Consider the following 23,762-nt stretch of genomic DNA (forward strand, 5'->3'; position numbering starts at 1 on the left):
ATAATAGTGCCGATTTCTCTTCCAAGTGTCACTTTTGTGAATAGGGCTGAAGTGGTACTTTAACCCAGATGTGAGAGAATTTTTTTTGCAACTTCATTAAAATCCACGAATGTAGATTATTTATGTGTACCATTGTCAGTTGATAAATGTCACTTTAACTTGAAGCCTTACTAAAGACATATGAATACTTCTAGCCAAATTGAGTTATTAGTTTGAAAACCACTGGCCTAGAGTGTTTACTAGAGCTCCATGTCCCCAAATTCAAGTACTGCTGAAAATATGTAGAAACAGAATATGAACTTTAAAAACTGCTCTGCTTGTGTTATGTTATGTTAATGTGAAAAAATGTCTAAAATTGAAAAGATATAAATAGTGCAGTAAGCTTCAATTTGAATATATTTGTTATTATACAGTCAAAATCAACTAAAACCCGCTCCACGTAAAAATGCATAACCATCTATTTTCCAATCCGTTCTGTGAATGTCTTTCCTCTGTCGAGTGATCGGAAGATTGTTCAGTAGATAATGTTTCAGACAGGATTATTGCTTGGGCTGTTGGTACAAGTCATTTTGATCACCATACAGTTTATGATAATTTGATGCCCTTTAAGTTTTGTTGCAGGTTCCGCTGCTCCTTTTCCTGTCTGCTTTTCTCAACTTTGAAGGCCTGCTTATTGGCTTTCTTTTCTATTCTACGTTCCTGGCAAGAAAAAAAAAAAAAAAAAAGACAAGCAATTAATATTATTCTCATTACATAGCTAAAAAGAGTCTTGCGTCCATCAAATACTCACATATGTTTTTGCTGTTGATCCAAAAGAAGGCAAAAAAACCCAGTCTGAAGCGCTTCCAATTTTGCAACAAACTAGAAAAAAATTCCTGCTTGACCCCAAAAATGGCAGTCAGATGTCTCCTTGGATCAAGCAGTTATTACCCCATTAATTAGAAATGATATCCCTGTATGTTATGTTTTTGCAAGTATTTTGAAATCTATAAAGCATTCTTCATAAACAACTGTTTTTCTGGCACTATATTTTCCCTTTAAGTCTCTGAGATATGAAGCCAATCCTCAGAAACGTGATCATGTAGTATCTTTAAAATCCTATCGTTTGGAAGTTTGTTACCTTGCGTTCTTCCTTTATGGCTTGTTTCCTAGCTTTCCGCTCATCTGTGGACTCTGTCTTGTAACGTTGCTGTGTGGACACTCTTGGCAAGTCACTACCGTTAATCATTTCCATACGCTCCACTTGTTTTGCAGTAAGACCTCTTGCAGGAAGTACACCCAATGGCATACCAGTTTTTGAAGATACCACTATAGGTTTGGACTGAAAAATAAAAAAGACAATAAGCATATTTTATTGCAAATTAAAGATTTCATAAATCAATGCAAAAGCCATGCTCAGAAAAATGTTATCTTGCTTTTAAGTTTTCTTGATAAATTTTTGGGGAGGGGGAGTTATATATATATATATATATATTTTTTTTTTTTTTTTTTTTATTTATGTTTTGTATGATTTATGATTACACTACCTTTGTTGGTTCCTTAATCATCTGGGGGTGATTGTATAAATTGGAATATGTACCTGGAGAAAAAAAAAATAAAGAGAAAATGTTTTGAGGCAGAGATAATTTTGACACATAGTGATCTTCTAACATGCTTATATCCATACGTTAAAAATATTGTAGCCATAGAGATGTTAGTATGACCCTTTCTGCTGTAACCAGCAACACCAAACTCATTATTACACTACAGACTTGCATAAAATATTTTAGGGATTAGGCTTGAATGGCTGCAAAAAGTGACATTTGGTCCTTAAAGGGTCACTATAGTGCAGTGTGCCAGGTCCTTTAACACTGAGCAGATAATTATTGCAGTTTTTTAAAAATGGCAATAATTACTTGCTAGGGTTAACTCCACCTCTAGTGGGCCTTCCGGGCTTTTAGGCAACTTTTGGTTGCCCAACTGAAGCTGGACATCCTCACGCTATGCATGGGGATGTTCAGTACCACCCAAAACTCCATAGGAATGCATTGAATAATGCACATCGGTGCTGACACCAGGTAAGTGACAGAAGGGGTTTTAACCCCTTCTGCACCACATGTGGGGGATTTGATAGAGGGGGAAGCTATAGTGCCAGGAAAACAAGTTTGTTTCTCTGGTACAATAGTTTCACTTTAAATATGCAATATAAAAAAAAGGAATTTCTGTTATTACACAAAGCTGTATAATATGATTACAAATTTCTTCAGAGAGTGGTTTATATATACACACTAAACAGACTTACAAACACCATATGAGGAACAAAAAAGGCAAACTACTAAAAAGTTTCTTAAAGTTACAGTTTAGGCACCATAACTTCATTGGGCAGCGGCACGGCTGATTGGCTGAGAAGGTAAGGCAGTTTCTGCTTTAAACACTGCACATACAGAGAGATTTGCACTAGTTACACCCCCCGGCACAGGTGACTTTGGCAGCTTGGAACTCTGTTTTAAAATTGCCAAATATCAATTCTGTGCAAAAAGAAATATGTCAGTCATCATCAAGTACTACATGCTAGTAAAAGGCATAATTAGCTTCTTCCTGGGAAGCGTTTGTCTCTCATCCCTCCCTATACCCTTGTTATTTTTTTTCCCCCCCTTTTAAAATTTTCCCTGCCTCAGTCTCTTGCTTCCCTTTGCAGGTTTAACAGTCTCTATGAAAAGCCTTCGATTTGACCCTGCAACGACTACCATGATCAGACTGATGTCAGACAGAGTGGAAAGCCGTGCTGAAGCTAGGTGCTGGACTTAAGGTTTAACGTTTTACCTTTTTTTTTCATTTTTTGGGGGGTGGGGACCTAACAAATAAGGCATTATTCGTAAAACAAAAAAATAACACTGCAAATAAGGGTTGGAGTAACCCTTTAAATGTAAAGCTTTAGAGACACAGAAATAATGAGCCCCAGTAGAAAAATGTAATATACGAGAATGGAAAATACTACAAATCTATCATACTTACTCAGGAAAGATTCACAGTCCCACTTTTCACCAGGCTCCTCTACAACCACAGTCTCCATTTCTTCATTATCCTCTTCAACCTCCTCAATTATCATATCCATCCCCTCTCTGGGGGTCCGGTCGTCCAGTTTTACACACCTGCAATAGTAAAACACCACAGTTATCAAAGTAAGCACAAGCACCATACTTAAAGAACAATATAAAAGGCACTACTGCACACTGAACAGAACAGTGTTACATTTTGAAAGTGCAAGGCTAAACAGAAATACAACATAGCAAACATGTAAAGAAGAGTGCAAATAAACCAAAACCTAGAGTGGTGAAGGTAAAAGAACAGATTTAGTAGGACTGCATTATTTTGGGTACTTATAGAACACAGTATGAAGAAGACCGTATTATTTAAGTCTGAGTTTTGTTTTACTTAAAATGTTAAAGTCCCTTTCCAAAAGGTCATTTGCTGATCTATAAAAAAAAAACCAAAAAAAAAAAAAAAAACACCCATACACGATATGACGTCAGTAAGTCAGCCACTCAAGTGTTCCTGAGCTTTAAGATATAAACCCTGCAGCCACATAATGGAAGAAATAAGTACGTACTCTTTTGCCTTTTGTTTGTAGTAATCCTCTATAACGTCTTGAAGACGATTGCTGTCTGAGCGAATGAAGCCTTCCAGTTCAGCATTATCCAGGGCCCCAATTTCATCATCATCAAACTGTTCATAAAACTGTAAAAAAAAAAAAAAAAAGTTTCAAAAATAGGTATTTCATCTCTCTAGTGTTATTCCAACTTATTTAGGAACACTATACAGCCAGGAATGCCCCCCTACAAGGTAAGAAAACATACCTTATTTCCAGTCTGCTGTCGCTGGCCCCACGCCCGATCCGCCTCCTTGGCTGACAGGATTGATGATCTCAGCTAATCCAATGCTTTCACATATGAAAAGCATTGGATTGCCTGAGATCATCAAGGAGGTGGGGTGGGCAACACACCAGTTTGGCCAATTAGCATCTCCTCATAAAGATGCATTGGATCAATGCATCTCTACGATGGGAAAGTTCAGTGTCTCCACGCTTTGCAATGAACTTTCCCCATAGAGATGCATTGATTCAATACATCTCTCTGAGTAGATGCTGATTGGCCAAACTGGCATTTGCCCCCTTAATGAACTCAGCGAACCCAATGCTTTTCCTATGGGAAAGCATTGGATTGGCTGAGCTCATCAATTCTGATGTCAGTCAAGGAAGCAGCTCTAGTGGCCGTCTAAGGAGTGGCCACTGGACGTGTCCCCAGGGAGCAATGTAAACACTGCCTTTTCCTTTTCTCTGAAAAAGAAAAAAGACTGCAGGGACAGGCTATAGACACTGGAAGAACTGCATTATTTTAATGTCGGATTATATCTACTAAACAGTAGTAGTAGTAGTAGTAGTAGTAGGTTTTTGTATTTGGCAGTAGGGTGTCCTTTCAAGAAGCATCCAAAATATCTTCATTTCCATTAGCGTGTTGCGCATATTTTTGTAAGACAGAGCAAATATACATACACAACGCCAATGAGGGGGGGATTTTAACACCAAGAATATTTAACATCTGAACTGTTGTTGCAATTAAATGATAATAAAAGTAACTAAATCACTCACTTTTTCAAATCTCTCATCCAGGAGAGTGAGTTGATCGTTTCGTTTTATGACAGAAGATGAAATAGAATAGTCTGTGAATCGACTCTTGGTTTCTTCATTCATAAAGAAAAACTCTTTTGTGTTTCCAGACTCGCCACCACCTTCCTCATCTGAAACAGGGCCATCTGAGTCAAAGTCACCTTCCTGGCTATCATCATCCTCCTCTTCACTATCAACATCTTCCCATTCACCTTCATGTTTTCTAAAAAAATAAAATAGAATAGAAAATAACAGCTTTAATAAAATGGTGAGAATACTGCAAATAACAAACAAAAAAAAAAACAATTACAATTCTAATACTGGTGGTCTCAAATTAACAGTCCCCTAACTAGCTTTGTGTGTTCTACTGGGGAAGGGGCGGAACCCAGATAGTGGACAGTCTGGTGACAAACTATTGGATGGTATCAATAAATGTAGCATGGCCAAGCACTATCCTGAGGGGTAGGGCATTCCTAATAAGACTATCCAAGGATCTGCACACAACATATGTATAATATATGTAAATAGGACTGGAGCATAACAGCCAGTCATACTCCAGCTCTCCTTCCACGCACTGTGCACAAGATCCCCGGATTGAGTCCTGCCAGGCGAAAGAGCTCTCCCGCTTAGGATGCCAATTGGCTCTACCACATTGATTGTATTTTCCAGGTGTGATTCTGTGTGTGCCTATGGGAGTTTGAATGTAACTGTGTATGTGGAATTAGTAAAGTGCACTGTGGGATTAAAGGACCACTATAGGCACCCAGACCACTTCAGCTTAATGAAGTGGTCTGGGTGCCTGGTCCAGCTAGGATTAACCCTTATATTTTCCTCATAACTTGTAAATGAAAAGTACAACTACAAATCATGCATTGCATTCTATTAAAATTCACAAAACTACCACTAGCTACTCACCTTAATATGCCAGGATTACAGTGTGAATCCCTTTAAAGAAAACCTACTGCTATGTGATACAGCTAGCGACCCAGTACAATATTGTACTATGTATTTAGCCAGTAAATAATTCACCCCTGTTTAGTCAGCCATGGATACCCAGGCTTACAGTGGTGAGTAACTTAAGGCCTGGCTAGTAAAGTAGAAATCAAAATGTAAGGTCTTCCTTAAATTTAAAGATAAAATCCAGCTACAGGATAGGATGTACCTCCATGTTTCATTACTGCTGGGATCATTGGCCTGAATAATGAAGTCATCATCAAGCTGATTTTCAGGATCGTCGAAGTCAAAGTCATCATCCAGACCTGCCACAATATCTGGATCCAAGTCTAAACGTAGACCTACAGGCAAACAAATTGAGTGGGCTGTTAAAGAGGGCATTTGCAGATTGATAATGTTTTAGCAGCTAAACAGAAATAAAGCTGTGGAGAGAAAATTAAGACCTTCCTAACACTCAAATAGCCTAAAATCTATACGATGAGGTTAATTAAAATATATACCACATTTTTTAAAATCTTTTTAGATGCCATACCCAAATTTCAGCATGATCCATTATAAACTCCAATTTTGTAAGGAGGTTATATCAACACCCAAGTCCCCTCTTAAAGGGACAATGTGGGCACCCAGACCACTTCAGCTCATTGAAGTGGTCTGGGTGATGTTTCCCTTTTGCACCTAGTGCTGCAATGATAAACATTGCAGTTCCAGAAAACTGTAATGTTTACATTGCAGCTCTAAGTCTGCCCTCAGAGGCTGTCTACCAAAGAGCCACTGGGGCGCTTCCGGAATCGTAACAGACTTTTTGTCTGTTATCTGACGCTAGACGTCCACACGCCCAGCAGGAGGACCTCCATCGTCAGATTTTCCCCATAGGAAAGCATTGATTCAATGCTTTCCTATGTGGAGGTCTAATAGGCGCGCAGCATTTGACACGCATGCACATTAGACCCTGCTCGTCGCAAGACGGAGGAGGGGGTGGAGCTTCGACCCAGCGCCGAGGGAGCCCTTTATTTACCGAGGGGGCGGCAGAGGGATCGGTAGTGCCAGGAATACAGCTTTGTATTCCTGGCACAACAGTTTCCCTTTAAATCAATGACAAAACTAATCATATCCACAATTTGTCAAGTTAAGAGGGATTAGCATTTTTATCCCATGAACAAAGCAGTGTCCTCAATGCGAATGAGAATCATCTTAGTGCTCAAAAGTCATCAGTTGTAATGACTTCACAGGAGAAGGATTGGGCTCCAGTGTGTCCTGGTGTTGGAATAATAGATTAATATTGTATCAATTGTTTAAATTTAAAAAAAAGCAGAGGGTCCATAAATATAAATATATTATGAATGGTATTTTTGATGGTGTTTTAACTTAATTTGCACTCCTACAAAAACCCAACAATAAAAAAACAAAAACAATTACCTCCAACGGGGGCAGCTTTGTTTAATAACCCAATATCCTCTTCAAACTCTGATGCAAAAACGGAGGAAGGCAAATTAATAGATGGAGCCTAAGTAAGGGGGGGGGGAAAGCCAAAAGGTCAATATTTGCCAGAACAGTTCGAGATGGAAGCCTGAGAAATACAACAAAAGTTAATTATAGAAGCAACGCATCATTGAATAAGCTGGACCTTATGTGGCCAAAAGTATGTAGACATGCCTATACAAGCAAAAAAGAAATTGGGTGCACACCGGAAAGATGCATTCCTAAGCAATAATGCTGCCGTAGAGACCAACATTTATACATAATACAGATTAAGGAACAGTGCAGAAATACAGTTTTCAGTTTTATAAGGCTACTTAACCCCTTAAGGACCAAACTTCTGGAATAAAAGGGAATCATGACATGTCACACGTCATGTGTCCTTAAGGGGTTAAAACCACGTATCTCTGCAAACAAATATGGGGTTTCAGTTCCACCATTTGGCCATATTGTGTTAAGCCCACCATTACATCACAGTACCCCAATATCTGTGGGTCCTAGACAAATTAAAGACAAATTAAATAGAGCTAGTGCTAAAGAGTATTTTAATAATCTTTTGTAAGAGCACTGTAAATATATATAATGCAAAATGAATGTGATCAACACAATTTTGAAAAAAAATGCAGTTTCAAAACTAAACAATTAAAGTAATAGTGATTTAAGGTATATACTCACAATGCATATCATATATCTGCTCAAATGTATAATCAGTTTCATAACTATCCCAAACCTCCTCAAACATACAAGTGGACACCTCCAAATGGGCCTCTGAGGTGCTCAACCCAAAAGGAATCTTGTCTGGATTCCAAACCTATAGAGTAGAGTAAAGATAAAAAGGGAAGGTCGCCAATTCCCCTTTTGTCTTTACAATGCATGTTTGGAGTCCAGACCAGATTCTTTGTTACTTGTAGAATTATGATGAATCTTAACTGGGACTAAGGGGACCGCCCAAACGCTGAAAAATGATGGTCAGGGATGATTCCTCAAACACTTAAAAACACTTTCCTAGACTGTGTGGGTGTGGAAGTGGTTTTCCCTTAAAGGCCTGTGGCTTAGGTGAATGGTAGCAGGTAGAAGGCTGCTGGGAGGCTGATGTGGGATTAGCTGGCCAGGTGCACATGCCGGTTGAAGAGTAGTTAGCTGGTTGGGTGCCCATGTGGTCTTGTGAGAGCAACCAATTGCGCTGTTCCAGGCTCGCCCATAATCTGCACATAGTTGGTCTAAGGACTTCAGAACGGTGGCTGGCGGTTAAGGTGGTCGCTGCAATTATGGAACAGCCGCCATGTTATGCACAGGCCCCAAGGCTTATGCACTGGTGGGGAATTCAATTCTCCAGATAACACCCCCAAACTCCTAGACATTTTAACTTCACAATAACCAGCTGACTGGGGCAGGTCTAGTAAGGCAGAAATTACTCAAACTGACAAATGGCAAAGGTGGTATATTCTTTCAGAGTGCAATGTTTAAAGTCATATCTTTCAATATTTATTCAAGGAGATCGTGTGGTTAGGTGCTTCTGTTGGCAATGGCTGGGATTAAAACACCTGAACTCAATAAATATGAGGTATATCCACACACCTTAGGCCATATAGTGTACATTCATCTCCCTCTATTATTTACGCACACTTTAAATAAAATACCCACAACTTGACAATAATAAACCACACATATCATGTACAAGTAATTAAATAGATGAGCCTGAAAATCCTGTTGTAAAATAAACCATAATTTGATATGGACATAATATCTTTCTGTAAGGAGCTGCTGAACACAATGTGTACTTGGATTGGTAACTGATTGTAAAATACCTATAAAAGGACACTCTAGGTGGAACACAAACTTTTTTACTCTATTATGGTGACTGGCAGCAAATGAATGCCATTCAAAGATGGAACTAATTCCAATAGAATGGAATTAGTTGACTCACATAGTCCTTCTCATCTTTGTTTCCTCCACAAATAAAAACATTTGGGAGAGAGGCCTGTCACTCCAACACAACAAGACTTTATGGGGGAAATGCAGCAATTTTACATATATTTTTTACTTACTTATACTATTACATTTAGCAAAACCATGCATTTAGTATCCTTTAGGTTAGATGCGTCTCAGATGCATAAAGTTTTCCTTTAAACAGAAATAAAACAAATTGATCTTACTGGAATATGTTCTACTTCAGCTTCTTCTTCTCCATCTTCGGTCACAATGATTTGCCTCTGTGACTGTCCCACATCAGAGGGCACCAGCTCTCCTGGACCAACCTCTTTCAAGTGTTGCAAGTAATTGTAGTCATCATCAAAGAAAACACCAAAGTTTCGCTGTTCCTCTTTCCGCTTATCCAATTCCGCCTGGGGGAGAGAGAGAGAGAGAGAGATTTTGGATTGGTGTTTTAATGTCAAATCTGATAAAAGGTGTAATAAATAATTATGTATTTCTTAAACAATCTATATAAAAAAAAAATGCTAACAAACCATTTGATGGGTTTATATTTATTAAAGGACCACTATAGTGCCAGGAAAACAAACTAGTTTTCCTGGCACTATATAGTCCTTAGGTCCCCCACACCCTCAGGGCCCCCCTCCTGCTGGGCTGAAGGGGTTAAAACCCCTTAAGCCTCTTAACCTTAATCCAGCGCCAGGCTCCCACCCCTCCGACATCAGCTTCCAACTGGAGCCAAATGCCCATGCGCGGCCAGAGTCGCGTGCGCATTCATACCGCCCATAGGAAAGCATTACTCAATGCTTTCCTATAGACGTTCTGCATGCTCAATGCAATTTTAGCATTGAGCGTCGTGGAAGCGTCTCTGAAACTGCCATGTTTACAGCTGCAGGGTTAAAACCTGGGGGACCTGGCACCCAGAGTACTTCATTGACAGTGCAGAGCTGTCGATTTGTGGAATTTACTTTTGCAATGCTCTTGTGGTCTGGAAATATGGTCGCTTATGATCACCCCAAATATTTGGGGATTTGGTAACAAGCCTGCAGTGTATTGCACTAACAAGGCACATGGCTCTAAAGAAAGCTCTGTAAAGAAAACAATTTATTTAGAGTGTATTACTCCAGCCATGCATACCGCCTACATTATATCCAGTTCATTATGTAAACAAAAGAGCAAATTTACTTTAAGGAGACGTGCATTTGCATATAACCAATGTTTCAGTCCAACTACCTTGATATATTAAGAAAAGTTTGGTAATGGGACTGAAAAGGTGAATGTATGCTCTTGCACAGCTGTAAAAAACAAATTATGTTATCTTGTTGTTTTTTAAATTCTATGAGGGTGTTCTGCACTTTGGCTGAGATCATCAAACTTGATCTCAGCCAATCCAAAGCTTTCCTAAATGTGCATGCGTGGCCAATCAGCACCTCCATGCAGATCCAATCTAATACACTGCTCCTTTCCCCCCATTCTAATACACTGTCTCTCATCTAATACACTGCCCCCAAATATCTAATACATAGCCTTCTGCAGCCGCCCTTCTCTCCACTCTAATGCACTGCCCCCCCTCCCTCCACTCTAATTTAATACATTGCCCCCCTCTCTGGATTTAATACACTGCCTTCACCCCAATTTAACACATTACACAGGAAGGTACACCCCTCTTCTCCAACCTTAAGATGAGCCGCCTGTCCAGTTCCAGCTCTGCTCTTCTCAAGCAGGTCAGATGCTCCTCTGGCTCTGCAGAGAGCCAGGCACTCTGCACAGATTCTTGCGGCCACTGGAGCACGCAATCACCCATGGCAGGGCATAGCACAAAGTGGTGCCAGGGCAGGTGGGCTGCAAGTTTGACATGCTTGATGTATGGAGCATAACAAGATTTTTCACGTCAACACAACTATTACTAATAACATTATTTCTAATCACGATGTACAAGCATATGATGCTATAATAGAATAGTTATAAGAGTAGTATTATATAGTAAATATCATTGTAACTATTACTTTTCCATACTGACATTTTCCTCATGTGTCCCCTTATATGATTGCACCCATTTATTCTAATTTGTATAACTGGTGAACATTAGAAAGTGTTTAATTGTAAAAGGTAGGCATTCTACAGATCCCCAGCTCTTGCACTGTAACAACTGTAAGCTGTGTGTTGAAGATGAGGTTGGAAGGATTGAAAATAAAAATGAAAAAATAATACACACTCTGAGCACCAAAATGTGCTGTAGTTGTTGAGGTGCCAGTAGACACCTGCGGGCCCCCCTTTGTAAGTAAGAAAATAGTTTTTCAATGGTGTGCCTTCTAACCAGCGGTCTGCCAGGCGCCACTCCTGTCCTCCACTACTTCTAAAAGAGAGAGTCGAAAGCTCTTACTCTGAGTTAAAGGGACACTCCACTGCCCAAATACAAAATGAGATATATACCGTATTTATCGGCGTATAACACGCACTTTTTTCCCCTGAAAATAGGGGAAAAATCGTGGGTGCGTGTTATACGCCGATATCCCATAATTACTTACCTGTCCTGAAGCGTGGGCCGGCTTCACAGCTTGCACCGTGGTACAGGAACTTTCATTTCATGTTCCGGTTTCCGGCGGGACTGAAAGGAAGTGTGCACAATAGTGTGCACACTTCCTTTCAGTCCCGCCGGAAACCGGAACATGAAATTAAAGTTCCTGTACCGCGGTGCAAGCTGTGAAGCCGGCCCACGCTTCAGGACAGGTAAGTAATTATGGGAGGGGAGGGGGGGGAGGGAAGGGGAGGGGGGGGAGTACACTATGGGAGGGGAGGGGGGGGGAGTACACTATGGGAGGGGAGGGGGGGGGAGTACACTATGGGAGGGGAGGGGGGGAGAACACTATGGGAGGGGAGGGGGGGAGAACACTATGGGAGGGGAGGGGGGGAGAACACTATGGGAGGGGAGGGGGGGAGAACACTATGGGAGGGGAGGGGGGGAGAACACTATGGGAGGGGAGGGGGGAGAATACTATGGGAGGGGAGGGGGAGAATACTATGGGAGGGGAGGGGGAGAATACTATGGGAGGGGAGGGGAGGGGGAGAATACTATGGGAGGGGAGGGGAGGGGGAGAATACTATGGGAGGGGAGGGGAGGGGGAGAATACTATGGGAGGGGAGGGGAGGGGGAGAATACTATGGGAGGGGAGGGGGGAGAATACTATGGGAGGGGAGGGGGGAGAATACTATGGGAGGGGAGGGGGGGAGAATACTATGGGATGGGAGGGGAGGGAAGGAGAATACTATGGGAGGGGAGGGGGAGAATACTATGGGAGAGGAGGGGGGGAGAATACTATGGGAGAGGAGGGGGGGAGAATACTATGGGAGAGGAGGGGGGGAGAATACTATGGGAGGGGGAGAAATACTATGGAAAGGGGGGAACACTATGGGATGAGGGGGAACACTATGGGATGAGGGGGAACACTATGGGATGAGGGGGGAATACAATGGGATGAGGGGGGAAATTTCCTGGAATTTCTTTCTAAAAATGAGGTGCGTGTTATACGCCGGTGCGTGTTATACGCCGATAAATACGGTATATATATATAAAAATGCCTACTGTTTTTTATAGGTATATCAATCAAAAAGTTATTTTAAATGATTTTAAAGACAAAATATAAATATATATTATATATTTTTTTTCTTTAAATCACTGGTCAGTTGATATACCACCGTGAAAACATGCATGCATTTAGTTGTGCATTTTTTCCAATGGGGTGTATATCTAAAAACAGGTCAGAAAATATTTAAAATTCTTGTCATCTTCTAACCCAGTCTTGCTTTTCAGTGGCTGTCTAATTACAGACTTCCCAATACAGTTCAATGAGAAGTCTTTGTAGTACAGGTGCTCTGAGCAACTGCTGCCTCTTGAGTTTAGTTCCACTGAGCTATAAAACAAAAAAAAAGGAAGTAACATTACCCGTCGTCTGATTGACAGCCAGGGGGTGTTACAAGGTTTATTAATAATGTGCCCAGCCAATTCTATTGAAATCTGCACTTTTTGTAGGATGAAAAGAAAAGAGGACACACTTTTCACACATAAAGCACTTCAACAGCAAGCTGAAGTGCTTTAAGGTGCTAAAGTGTAGCCTGAAGCTCTTGTTTAGAAGCTTCTGGCTCTCTGTTGGAAGTAATAGAGGTGTGGAATCCCAAAAGCAAGAGTTCATATCATTCCAAAACCTAAACAAGTTTAACTACTTACAATGAGCACTGTAGTGGCTATAGTGCTTTGAGTGTTTCTTTAAAAAAATATAAGGCTTACAGAGTAGTATATAACATCATAGCAATCAATGCATTAATAAAGCTATAAAGGAACCTTGTCAGCAGGCAGTAGGACTCTCTGAGGAGCAGTTTCATCAGCGGCTAATGGATCCCGCTGACTTCTGTGTACTAGATGAAAAGTAACTGCTTTCTTCTTTTCTATGAAGGGCTTCTTCTTTCTATGAGGCTGTAACAAAAATTGGACATTAAAACGTTATGAAATGCTTTGCACAGAATAGTTTATAATTTAAAAAAAAAAAAAATGCATGTATTTTTAACACAATCACTTTGAGTGCAACCATACATATAGCAATTTGTAACTTGGCAATTATTTCCTCTACTAATACACATGACTGTGGAAACACTTTATAAATCCTGTTTTATTTAAAATTCTAAGTATGTGAACAGAGATGAGATGGAACTATAATTAGTGCAAACAGTAAATACACTGGAATGGTAAGGAAGTGACATAATATTGAGATGAGAAACATTGACACTAGCATAGAGAAGGAACAATGCAGTAGATATTTGGATGACAATGCAATAGACAAGCAGACAAAAGTACATTTTTTTTTACTCCCAGAGCTTTGACTGCAGTTCACATTGAACATCACGTGCGTTAAAATGGTGTTTTGTGATGCATGGTGGTGGTGGTGGGGACAAGGGGAAGCAGCAGAGGATGTGTACGTTATTCAAAAGCAGGGAGATTTATTCAAGACATTCAAGGTCTTCACACAGAAAGATTTGAATGTATTGTCTGGCAGAATGTGGAATTCATATGCTACCGGTGTGAAATTAATTTAAAACGATTAATTAAAATGGTGGTTGAAGTTATTTCAAACTCTATAAGGTTTCGTAATCACACATGTGACCTTTTGCTAAAAAGCATAAATTTGAGTGACTGGTAACTTTTCATATTTCAGCTGCTCACTATTAAATTAAAGACTGATCAGTCATCAAAATATTAGCTGCTACTACTAACTTTTATTTTAACAATGAACTGATGAGTGCTCATGCATCTGCGAGAACTATGGTACAAGCACATGTGCCTAATGCATCTACAGAAAACTCAACCAACTAATAATTTAAAGGGTTACTCTAGCGAGAAAATTTACTTTCTCTTAGCATACTTTATAACTCATATTGAGCTTATCAAGGTGCCTCCTCCATGCATATTTTTTGTCCCAAATATTTCTTAAATACCATAAAAAATAAATAAAAAATAGTTATAGCCTCATGGAAGTAGTTGGAGAACTCACAACCGTACGTATACATCCCTATAAGCTTCTACTTGAAGGTGTACTGACAGCACTGCCTGCAAGTGAAAAAGCTCATTACATCCCTAGTCAGCCTGCAGTGTGTGCTGACAACAGAGAGAACTTATTGCACAGGATTATAGCGGCACTATCACCTCCCTCCCCTCCTCCTTAAAAATGAGTATTTCATAAAGATCAAATTTTTGTGAAATACTCATTGTGGCGAAAGTAACCTCGCCACTGGTTCTTGGAGGGGCCTGTTTGCCAGCCTCCTGCCTCAGGACTATGGGCCATGCAAAAAGGCTCATAAAAGACCTTGGTCATGCCTTTTTGCTATTCTGTTCGGAAGATTGCATTTCCCTTCTATTTTAACATTGTCCCGTTCGACTACCGAACAACTGCACGAACCAGGGACCACCCGGGAGCTTGTTAACACGTATTAACACTTTGAAACGGTTCTCACCGCAGTGTTCTACTAGTTTGTCTGGGTGGCAGCAATTCCTATGGACAACTGCGAGGTGGCGGCCATCTTGTTCGCATGAACTCAGGCAGCGGTGTTTGGGCATGAATCTCATGGAACTAACTATCCGACACAGAAACTGATGGACTTCCATCATCACCTGCGTTCGGTTCTATACAAGTTAAAGGGCACTGTTCGGTGGAATCGTTCGTCTGGATTAGGGGAACAAGCTCCAGGGTAAGAACACTACCTATGTTCAGTAGTTTATTCGTTTTTAATCTACCAAATTAGACAGACCACAAGCCCTGATTCTCTGGAACTATTTTGGGCATGGGACCATGCGTGCGGTCGGTAAAATAAATGACTTACAGGAAATTCCTGTACTCCTGAACTGATCTGGGTGATTCTTGTATATGTTGGTCACCCAGATCAGGGCTATCAGGGGATGTGACATTTGTAGGCGTTTTGTATGTTTTAAAGGTATTTTGGGGGTTTTATAAAAAATGTGTGTTTTGTGTTTGGAGATAATGGAGTTTAGTATAGTGCTTGATCCAATTATCTCCCAGGTACAGAGGAGGGATTAATCTATTATGTATGGGAGTGTGACATGCACATAAGGACAGTTGTGGCTCCCATTAAACAAGTTCCGGCTTACCCTCAACATAGAGCCTTGACTCGTGTGGGGGAAACGGCTGTATCTACTCTGGGGATTGCTATATCACAATACTCCCCTAGGTTATAATCACTAGCTCTTATAAGAGCTGTTCCTGCTATACTCTCTGGGGTAGGAGAGGTTGTAACGCTGGAAGCAGGAACTACAGTGCTGATGGTGTCTGGCAGAGTGCTTGGGTCCTCAGCGAGCACTAGGAGCATCGATTGGTGGAGGCATCCGGTCGGGATGCCAGGCGGTCCGTCACACTTATTAACACTATGTTGCAATTTAACTGAAATTCTGACCTAGTCAAGAAATATACAGAGACAAAGTAATGACTACTTTGTCTCTGTATTTCTCCTCCACCTGATTATCTTTGACTCGAGGTCAGATGATCAGTGACAGCTGCAGGGAATTGGCTGTCTATGTGTGATCACCCATACTCCTCTATGCTGTATGAGTACAACAGAGACGTCGGCACCAAAGAGGACTCAGCCAGATCAAGACAAGGGACAGGTTCCAGTAAGTAAACTCGTTTGAGCAGGGTCCTCTTCAACCTATTGTTTCTGTAAGTTTTCTTGTACTTGTCCTATTAATAGTTAAATCCCCCCTCTCATAATATTGTAAAGCGCTACGGAATCTGTTGGCACTATGTAAATGGCAATAATAATAATAAACTCACCTTTACCTGCCCCACCCCACCCCACCCTACCTTAACATTTAACATTAGGCAGTCCGATAGAGTGATCTGGGCTGTCTATGTCATGTGTGCCAAGGTTTCAACTAGTCCCCAGCACAAAAGTGCAGATTTATCTGCATAGGCAGTGTTTCAAGCTGAAACACTAAACAAACAGATTGCTTGTTCTATGGTCACAACTAAAAGCAGAAGTTGTCATGAGGATTGGAAGAACCCCTTAAATAGTGTCAGCCTCTTCTGAAACCAAACGATCATGACCAAAGCTTTTGTTAACTTCACTGAACTGGGGGGGGCGTGGCTTCGACACCGACTAAGATGGCTGCTTAGAGTCTGAGCTCCGCTACACCTCACCCCTATGAAGCGATCTCCCATACGCAATAGAACACAAATGGGCCGTAGCCGCCGCACAGATAACCCACAGACCCCTAAGAACCCGCACTCAAACCCACAGCAGGGGCCGATGGATGGTTTTCTGCAGCCGCCTCGTGAAACACCCGGTGAGACTGAGAACCCGGGCCCAAGCCCGACCACGCGGTTACCTACCTCGATGGCAAGTGGCGACTCCCCAGCCTTGGACCGGATCAGCACCGAACTGAGGACCATGGCAGCTGCCATGGCTGCCATGGCTACTAAGGCTGATCTCCTCACCCTCACCACCACGATCCAAGACGCCATGAGAGCTGAGATGGCTGGGCTGCGGTCGGAAGTGGGAGAGCAGGCAGGCCGTATACAGGCCTTGGAACACTCTACTGCCTCACAGGCTGCACAGCACGCGGCTACCGACCTTGCTGTCTCCAGACAGGGAGACTTAATCCTCCACATGCGACGGCACTTGGAGGATCTGGATAATAGGGGCCGGAGGCACAATGTCAGGATCCGGGGGATCCCGGAGACTGAAGGGAGGGAGAATCCCCAAGACCTACTCACGGAGCTCTTCACGAGCATACTGGGCGCCGAAGCTCCTCAAACATTTGCTTTTGAACGTGCACATAGAGCACTACGACCACGGGCGGCGGATGATGGCCCAAGAGATATGATCTGTTGCCTCCAATCCTTCCCTGTTAAGGACATGATCATGAAAAAGGCCAGGACACAGCCCACATGGCTCTTCCACGGTACTCCCATATCCCTATATAATGATCTTTCTCCACTCACTCTGGAAGCAAGGAGGGCGCTCCGGCCGGTGACAACAATGCTCCGTGAAAACAACATCACCTACAAGTGGGGATTTCCTTTTGCATTGATGGCACGCCACCACAATACCTGGATATCGGCTAGATGGCCTGAAGACGTTCCACGGTTCCTACAAGAGCTTAATCTACCACCTACTCCGGTCATGAATTGGATCCTAGGCCCTCAAGGGCAGGAACCTAGGCAGAGGGGTGCTCCCCGCAGACGCGGAGGTGGATCTCCAATGGGTCGACCATACCAGCGTCGTCGACAGGGTTCCGGGGACCAAGCTGAGTAAGTACTGTCCTCCCCTACCTGGGTCACCCCTTGCGCCCACCGAGCTGGGTCCGCACCCCCCCCCCGTGTGACATTGGAGCCTCCTGGGCCAAAGGCATCATCACAGGGCTGATGTGGTTACACTCTATTTGTTTGGGGGGGTGTGGGTACTGGGGGTTCCGGGGCACCGTCCCTATGCAGTAATCTTTATGCCTGTATTGTACCCCTTGCCCCTTGCCAGGACAGTGTCAACGTGGGGGCAATTGGATCCTGGAATCGCAGGACTGCACTTCTGGACGCTGGGGGTTTTGGGAGGGGGTCATGGGGTGGCATGCATTGGACTATAATTGCAGGCATGGATGGTGTGGGGACTTATGCCTACGATGTGCTTTACTCTGTGATTGGGTCTCACCACTCCCCATATGCTCTTGTTTGCCCCGTCCCCGTCCCCCCCCTTTTTCCTTTCCCCCGACTAGACAAAGGTATCAAAAGTCAGGAATAAAACATACAAGCCACATACAATATGTATAAAAATAAATAAATAAAAAGAGGAATAAAGAGAAAAGAAAGAGAAAGGGAAGAAAAATAATAATAAATAAACGACTCCTCTATAAAAATTCACACTGTAAGCAAGACTTAGGATATATTAGTCAGAGCAATAAAGGATACGCCAGAATATGCATGACTCCCCCCCCCCCCATAAATAAATAAAGCAAACAAAAAAACAAAACAAAAAAAAAAAAAAAAAAGCAAAAAAAAAAATAAAAAAATAATATGCAAAAAAAAAAAAAGTATATTCCCTGTATATCCCCCCCAGCTACCGCATTATCAGCTTACTGTCTATTGCGCACTGTACTTTCTATTTTTACATTTTGTAACTAGGGCTGGAGTGCCCCTTACACGGGCTTGCTTGCACGTGGGTCTCACTACTTTCCACCCACCCTTTTATATCGTTATTGTTTCTTATTATGCTCACAGTACCATGTCTCTAGCGGTACTCACAGTGTTGTATATCCAGCGACACTCTGAATACTGTCTCCAATGGTACTCACGGTATTGTATCTCCAATGACACTCACAGTGCTCTGTCTCCAGTAGTGTTCACAATGTTGAGTCTCCAGTAGCATACTCAGTACCGTGTCTCCAGTAATACTCGCAGTACTGTATCTCCAGCAATGCTCACAGTAATATGTCTCCAGTAATGCCCACAGTACTGTGTCTCCAGTAATACTCACGGTAATGTGCCTTCAGTAATACAGCAGTGTATAGCCAGTAATGCTCACGGTAATGTGTCACTGTATTCTCTGTAACGTTCACAGTATTGTGTCTCCAGTAATGCTCACAGTAATGTATCTTCACTAATACTCACAGTATTGAGTCTCCAGTAATGCTCACAGGATTGTATCTCCAATAATGCTCATAGTAATGTGTCTCCAATATTGCTCAAAGCATTGTACCTTATGTAACACTCACAGTATTGTGTCTCCAGTAATGTTCACAGTAATGTGTCTCCAGTAATACTCACAGTATTGTGTCTCCAGTAATGCTCACAGTACTATGTCTCAAGTAACACTCACGGTAATGTATCTTCAGTAACACAGCAGCGTATAGCCAGTAATGCACACGGTACTGTGTCACTGTATTGTCTGTAGCACTCACAGTATTGTGTCTCTAGTAATGCTTACAGTAATGTGTCTCCAGTAATACTCACAGTATTGTGTCTCCTGTAATGCTCACAGTATTATGTCTCCAGTAATGCTCACAGTATTGTGTCTCCAGTAATGCTCACAGTAATGTGTCTCCAGCAATGCTCATAGTATTGTGCCTTCTGTAACACTCACAGTATTGTGTCTCCAGTGATGTTCACAGTAATGTGTCTCCAGTAATGCACACAGTATTGTGCCTCCAGTAATGCACACAGTAATGTGTCTACAGTACTAATCCCAGCATTGTGTCTCCAGTAAAGTTCACAGTACTGTGTCTCTAGTCACACTCACGGTATAGTATCTTCAGTAACACTCATAGTAATGGGGCTCCAGTAATGCTCACGGTATTATGTCACAGTATTGAATCATAGCCACACGAAGACCCATGATATCTAGCTATACCCGACCTGGACTGCACCTCGCTATAGCGACGCTAATCACAATGCCTCACGTACCCCACCACAACTAGTAGGGTACACTTCAGACACGTAGCGCACTACACAAAGGTGACTTCTAGCTGTCCGCTCTGTTATGCGGCGCATTAGGATGGTGTCATTATATGTTGAACGCTGTTTATAACACTATGTCTTCCTTGCCGAATATGTATATGTCATGTATAATTCTGTATGTTAACAGTTCACTTATTTTGTATAATACTTTTTCAGGTTTCGAGCAATTAGGACCTGCGAGTCCTCACTTACGAATATGTCTGTACACTTGAACCTCTGACCTCGTATCATACTAATAAAACAGATTTATAAAAAAAAAAAAAAAAAAAAAAAAAACTTCACTGAACTGAGAGAGTCAGCTGAGTGTTACCAGTCAAGCACCTCCCTGTACCCTGGAGAGGACTATCAGTGTCGTAACAGAATGTGAAAGTGCTGCAGGGGCAAAATCAAAGTGATTTCTGGCCTGATGAGTGCTGCTCAAGTATGGATCACTTAAATGGCAGTGCATGGAGTGAATGTTGCAGAAGATTATTATTATTGGTATTGGTATTTATATATCGCCAGCTTATTCCGCAGCGCTTTACAATAAAGATACCAGTTTTCCATAAATTTGCCTGTAAGGCCCTGGTTGTGCCCACACTACTCTAGGATGATAAGAATAGAAATTTTAAAAAATCATGATTGAGATAAAACAAAGTACATTGTATTTTTTTTTTTTTTTTTTTTAAACGTGACATTTATACTTTAAATTCGTGAAGCGGAGAGTTGGTCATTTTACAAATAATACCCATAATGTGGTTAATCTTACCATGGTGCTCTGGGAATGGACAAATCAGAGAAGAGATGACAGTCAGATCACAACCTAAAATTCTGGAATGTCTGTAAACAGAACCTCATGCATACTTTACTCCACGCTGTGTGCTGCAGCCATGCTGGATCAAACCACTAACACCGGGGGTGATCTATCACCATCTGTTAGGGACACGTATTACACACTTCGTAATAAAAAAAAAGTGGCCAGTTATTATAAATAGATTGATGTTAACAGTAACTCTAACTCAACCGGCGATATTACAAAAAATACATAATAATAATAAATGTATCACTCCCCTCAGTGAAAGTTATGGTTGACTCCAAATGATGGAAGAGAGAAGCAGTAAACGCAAGAGACAAATGCTATCTCAAATAGAGTGTCTCCAGCGGCTGAGTGTCAAGTAAAATGGAGATCGCCATGTTTGGGTAGAGCGTATCCTTTGACGTCTCCACCAATATGTCTCCGCTACTCAGAGCGCAACATTCCAGCTGATGTCGAACTCTTTTGTTTTGAACACTAGATAGCTTGACGATTTACGCCTGCGTGGTGACGTCAAAGCACACGTTATCGATGCTCCGGGTATTACGTGTGGTCCTGGATAGAGCCAGAGCGAGCCGAGGGAGAGTGCTCAGGATATCCAGCCATTCCGTTTATTTTGAATACATTGACATGTGACATAGAAAAAGAAAACCTTATTACACGAAGAAACGTTACTGCAAGTGATAAGACATTGTAATATCTCCAACCACACACTTAGAAGCAACACTTAGATGAAGCAACCAAGCTATATAGCTATATAGATGGTACTTAGTACCTAGCAGGCTTTAAAAAAAAATGTCAGGACCATTGGTGGTTAATAAAGATGTATGTTGCTGAGGTGTGGGACACCTGCCTAGAAACCTCACCAACCATTAGCTTTGGAATAAGTTTGTGCTATATAAATGTCAATAATAATAACCACGTTAGAGTCATATGAAATAGCAAAATGGAAGTCAGGGGGTGGGGGGAAGTATTTTTCTTTTAACACAGCAATGTGATAAGGACACCAGCACTGAAAGGGTTATAGACATATTGCATGTATTATTCAGTATGCAGGAAACTGCTTAGTTAAAAGAATTACATTATTTCCACTCAAATACAATAAATTATGCTAAAATATGACATTGTTACAAATGTCAGCACAGAAACATCGCTTAAGGATACAGGACAAGACTATAATGGTATGGACTGTATAAATCTGAGATAGTCTGGCAGCATGCCTTAATAGACATACAGTGCTGATATTGGGGGACATATTTTCAACAGATATACTGGTCTGGTGTTGGAAACTTTGTAGTGGTTAAGTGTTTGGTTTTTTTTAGCCTGTCAGCTGGGGTTTAGTTCCTTTTACAATTTGTATTATGATGTCTGTTAAGTCAGAAAAAAAAAAAAAACACTGACATTTTAAATATGACCAACACATAAGTACACTGATTAACCACATTAAAACCACCTGCCTAATGTAGTGTAGGTCCCCCTCCTGCTGCCAAAACAGTTCTGATGTGTCGAGGCATGGACTCCAAATAAATCGCCACGTGTGTATGACACTCACAATCTTTACATAACAAGTCAAATTTTCTACCACTAGCGATTGTAAGACTTTTGAAGTATTATACATAGGAAGTTCACAAATCACCTTCAGAAGCATATTGAGCATGTCTAAAGTATACTCAGACTGGATATTTTTTACAAACGACCTACATTTACATATGTGCAAATTCACAATTATGTGCAAGATGCAATGTAAAATATCAATATTACCATAAAGTGGCATTACAATCTGGTCAGGATAGTCCCGGAATTAATATCACAGTGTAGTATTTAATATAACGATAAAAATTGAAAACAACCAAATGTACCCTCACAAGGATATATGCACAAAAACATTTGTGCTATATGCACATTGCCCGCCAGGGGGACACTTCTCCTGCAAACATATACTGTCCCCAGGATCTTTCTTATGTAGTAGTAGCAATCAGCTGGAAAGGCAAGGTTTGTTCGGTATATTTCATTCACCAGAATTTCAGTTTACCAGAGTCCTTGTAGAGCTTTTTTCTGTTTAAATACGCTCGGAACGTTTCCTCCACGACTTTTACAAGAGCTGTGGTTCGCTTATAAGTGTTTTTATACTCAAATGAATTGGTTTTGCCACCTTCCAATTGACAACTTAATGTTAAAGGACCACTATAGGCACCCAGAGCACTTCAGCTTAATGAAGTGGTCTGGGTGCCAGGTCCAGCTAGGGTTAACCCATTTTTTTTTATAAACCTAGCAGTTTCAGAGAAACTGTTATGTTTATAAATGGGTTAATCCAGCTCTCAAATTCTCTAGTCACTGTCTCACTGACAGCTGCTAGAGGCGCTTGCGTGATTCTCACTGTGAAAATCACAGCGAGAGCACGCAAGCGTCCATAGGAAAGCATTGAAAATGCTTTCCTATGAGACCAGCTGAATGCGCGCGCAGCTCTTGCCGCGCGTGCGCATTCAGCTGAATGGGAGGAGAGGAGGAGGATCGGAGGAGAAGAGCTCCCCGCCCGGCGCTGGAGAAAGGTAAGTTTTAACCCCTTTCCTCTCTCCAGAGCCCGGCGGGAGGGGGTCCTTGAGGGTGGGGGCACCCTCAGGGCGCTATAGTGCCAGGAAAACGAGTATATTTTCCTGGCACTATAGTGGTCCTTTAATTCTCAGAGTATCCTGACCATATTTTAAACCCTTTTTGAAGGTAATATTGATATTTTATATTGTATCTTGCACATAATTGTGAATTTGTACAGTGCAGTGCACTTTCTTGTGCCATATACAATATTTTGGTTTATTTCACGTTTGTTGTGGAACTATTGGCGGTGGCTCTGTATTTTAGGCTGCACTCTTGCATTTTATCAAGGTTACACTTTACTGATATTTTGTATGCTTTACATATGCCCAGCTGCTCTCAACAGCTTAGATAAATGGATCAA

The 23,762-nt window shown here is 41.5% G+C and overlaps 1 protein-coding gene across 1 annotated transcript; it reads right to left on the reverse strand.

Moving 5' to 3' along the window:
* Positions 1 to 378: 378 nt before the first annotated feature.
* Positions 379 to 21,102, reverse strand: LTV1 (LTV1 ribosome biogenesis factor). Its single transcript, XM_063441213.1, has 11 exons — positions 20,765 to 21,102; positions 13,347 to 13,478; positions 9,232 to 9,420; positions 7,016 to 7,103; positions 5,808 to 5,940; positions 4,628 to 4,868; positions 3,590 to 3,717; positions 2,995 to 3,131; positions 1,527 to 1,579; positions 1,121 to 1,321; positions 379 to 699 (listed from the first exon to the last, which is right to left on the reverse strand). The coding sequence occupies exons 1-11, from the start codon at positions 20,765 to 20,767 to the stop codon at positions 586 to 588; spliced, it is 1,419 nt and encodes a 472-aa protein (XP_063297283.1). The 5' UTR covers positions 20,768 to 21,102; the 3' UTR covers positions 379 to 585.
* Positions 21,103 to 23,762: the final 2,660 nt, after the last annotated feature.

Source organism: Pelobates fuscus, chromosome 2 (assembly GCF_036172605.1).
Source record: "Pelobates fuscus isolate aPelFus1 chromosome 2, aPelFus1.pri, whole genome shotgun sequence".
Lineage (NCBI taxonomy): Eukaryota > Metazoa > Chordata > Amphibia > Anura > Pelobatidae > Pelobates > Pelobates fuscus.

Bases quoted from the DNA above. Each gene is read 5' to 3' on its own strand.
- LTV1 (XM_063441213.1), bottom strand. The intron at 3,718-4,627 runs GTGAGTGATTTA...TTTTTTTTACAG, and splicing joins TGGATGAGAGATTTGAAAAA to TTTTATGAACAGTTTGATGA. The intron at 700-1,120 runs GTAACAAACTTC...TTTTCTTGCCAG, and splicing joins CCATAAAGGAAGAACGCAAG to GAACGTAGAATAGAAAAGAA.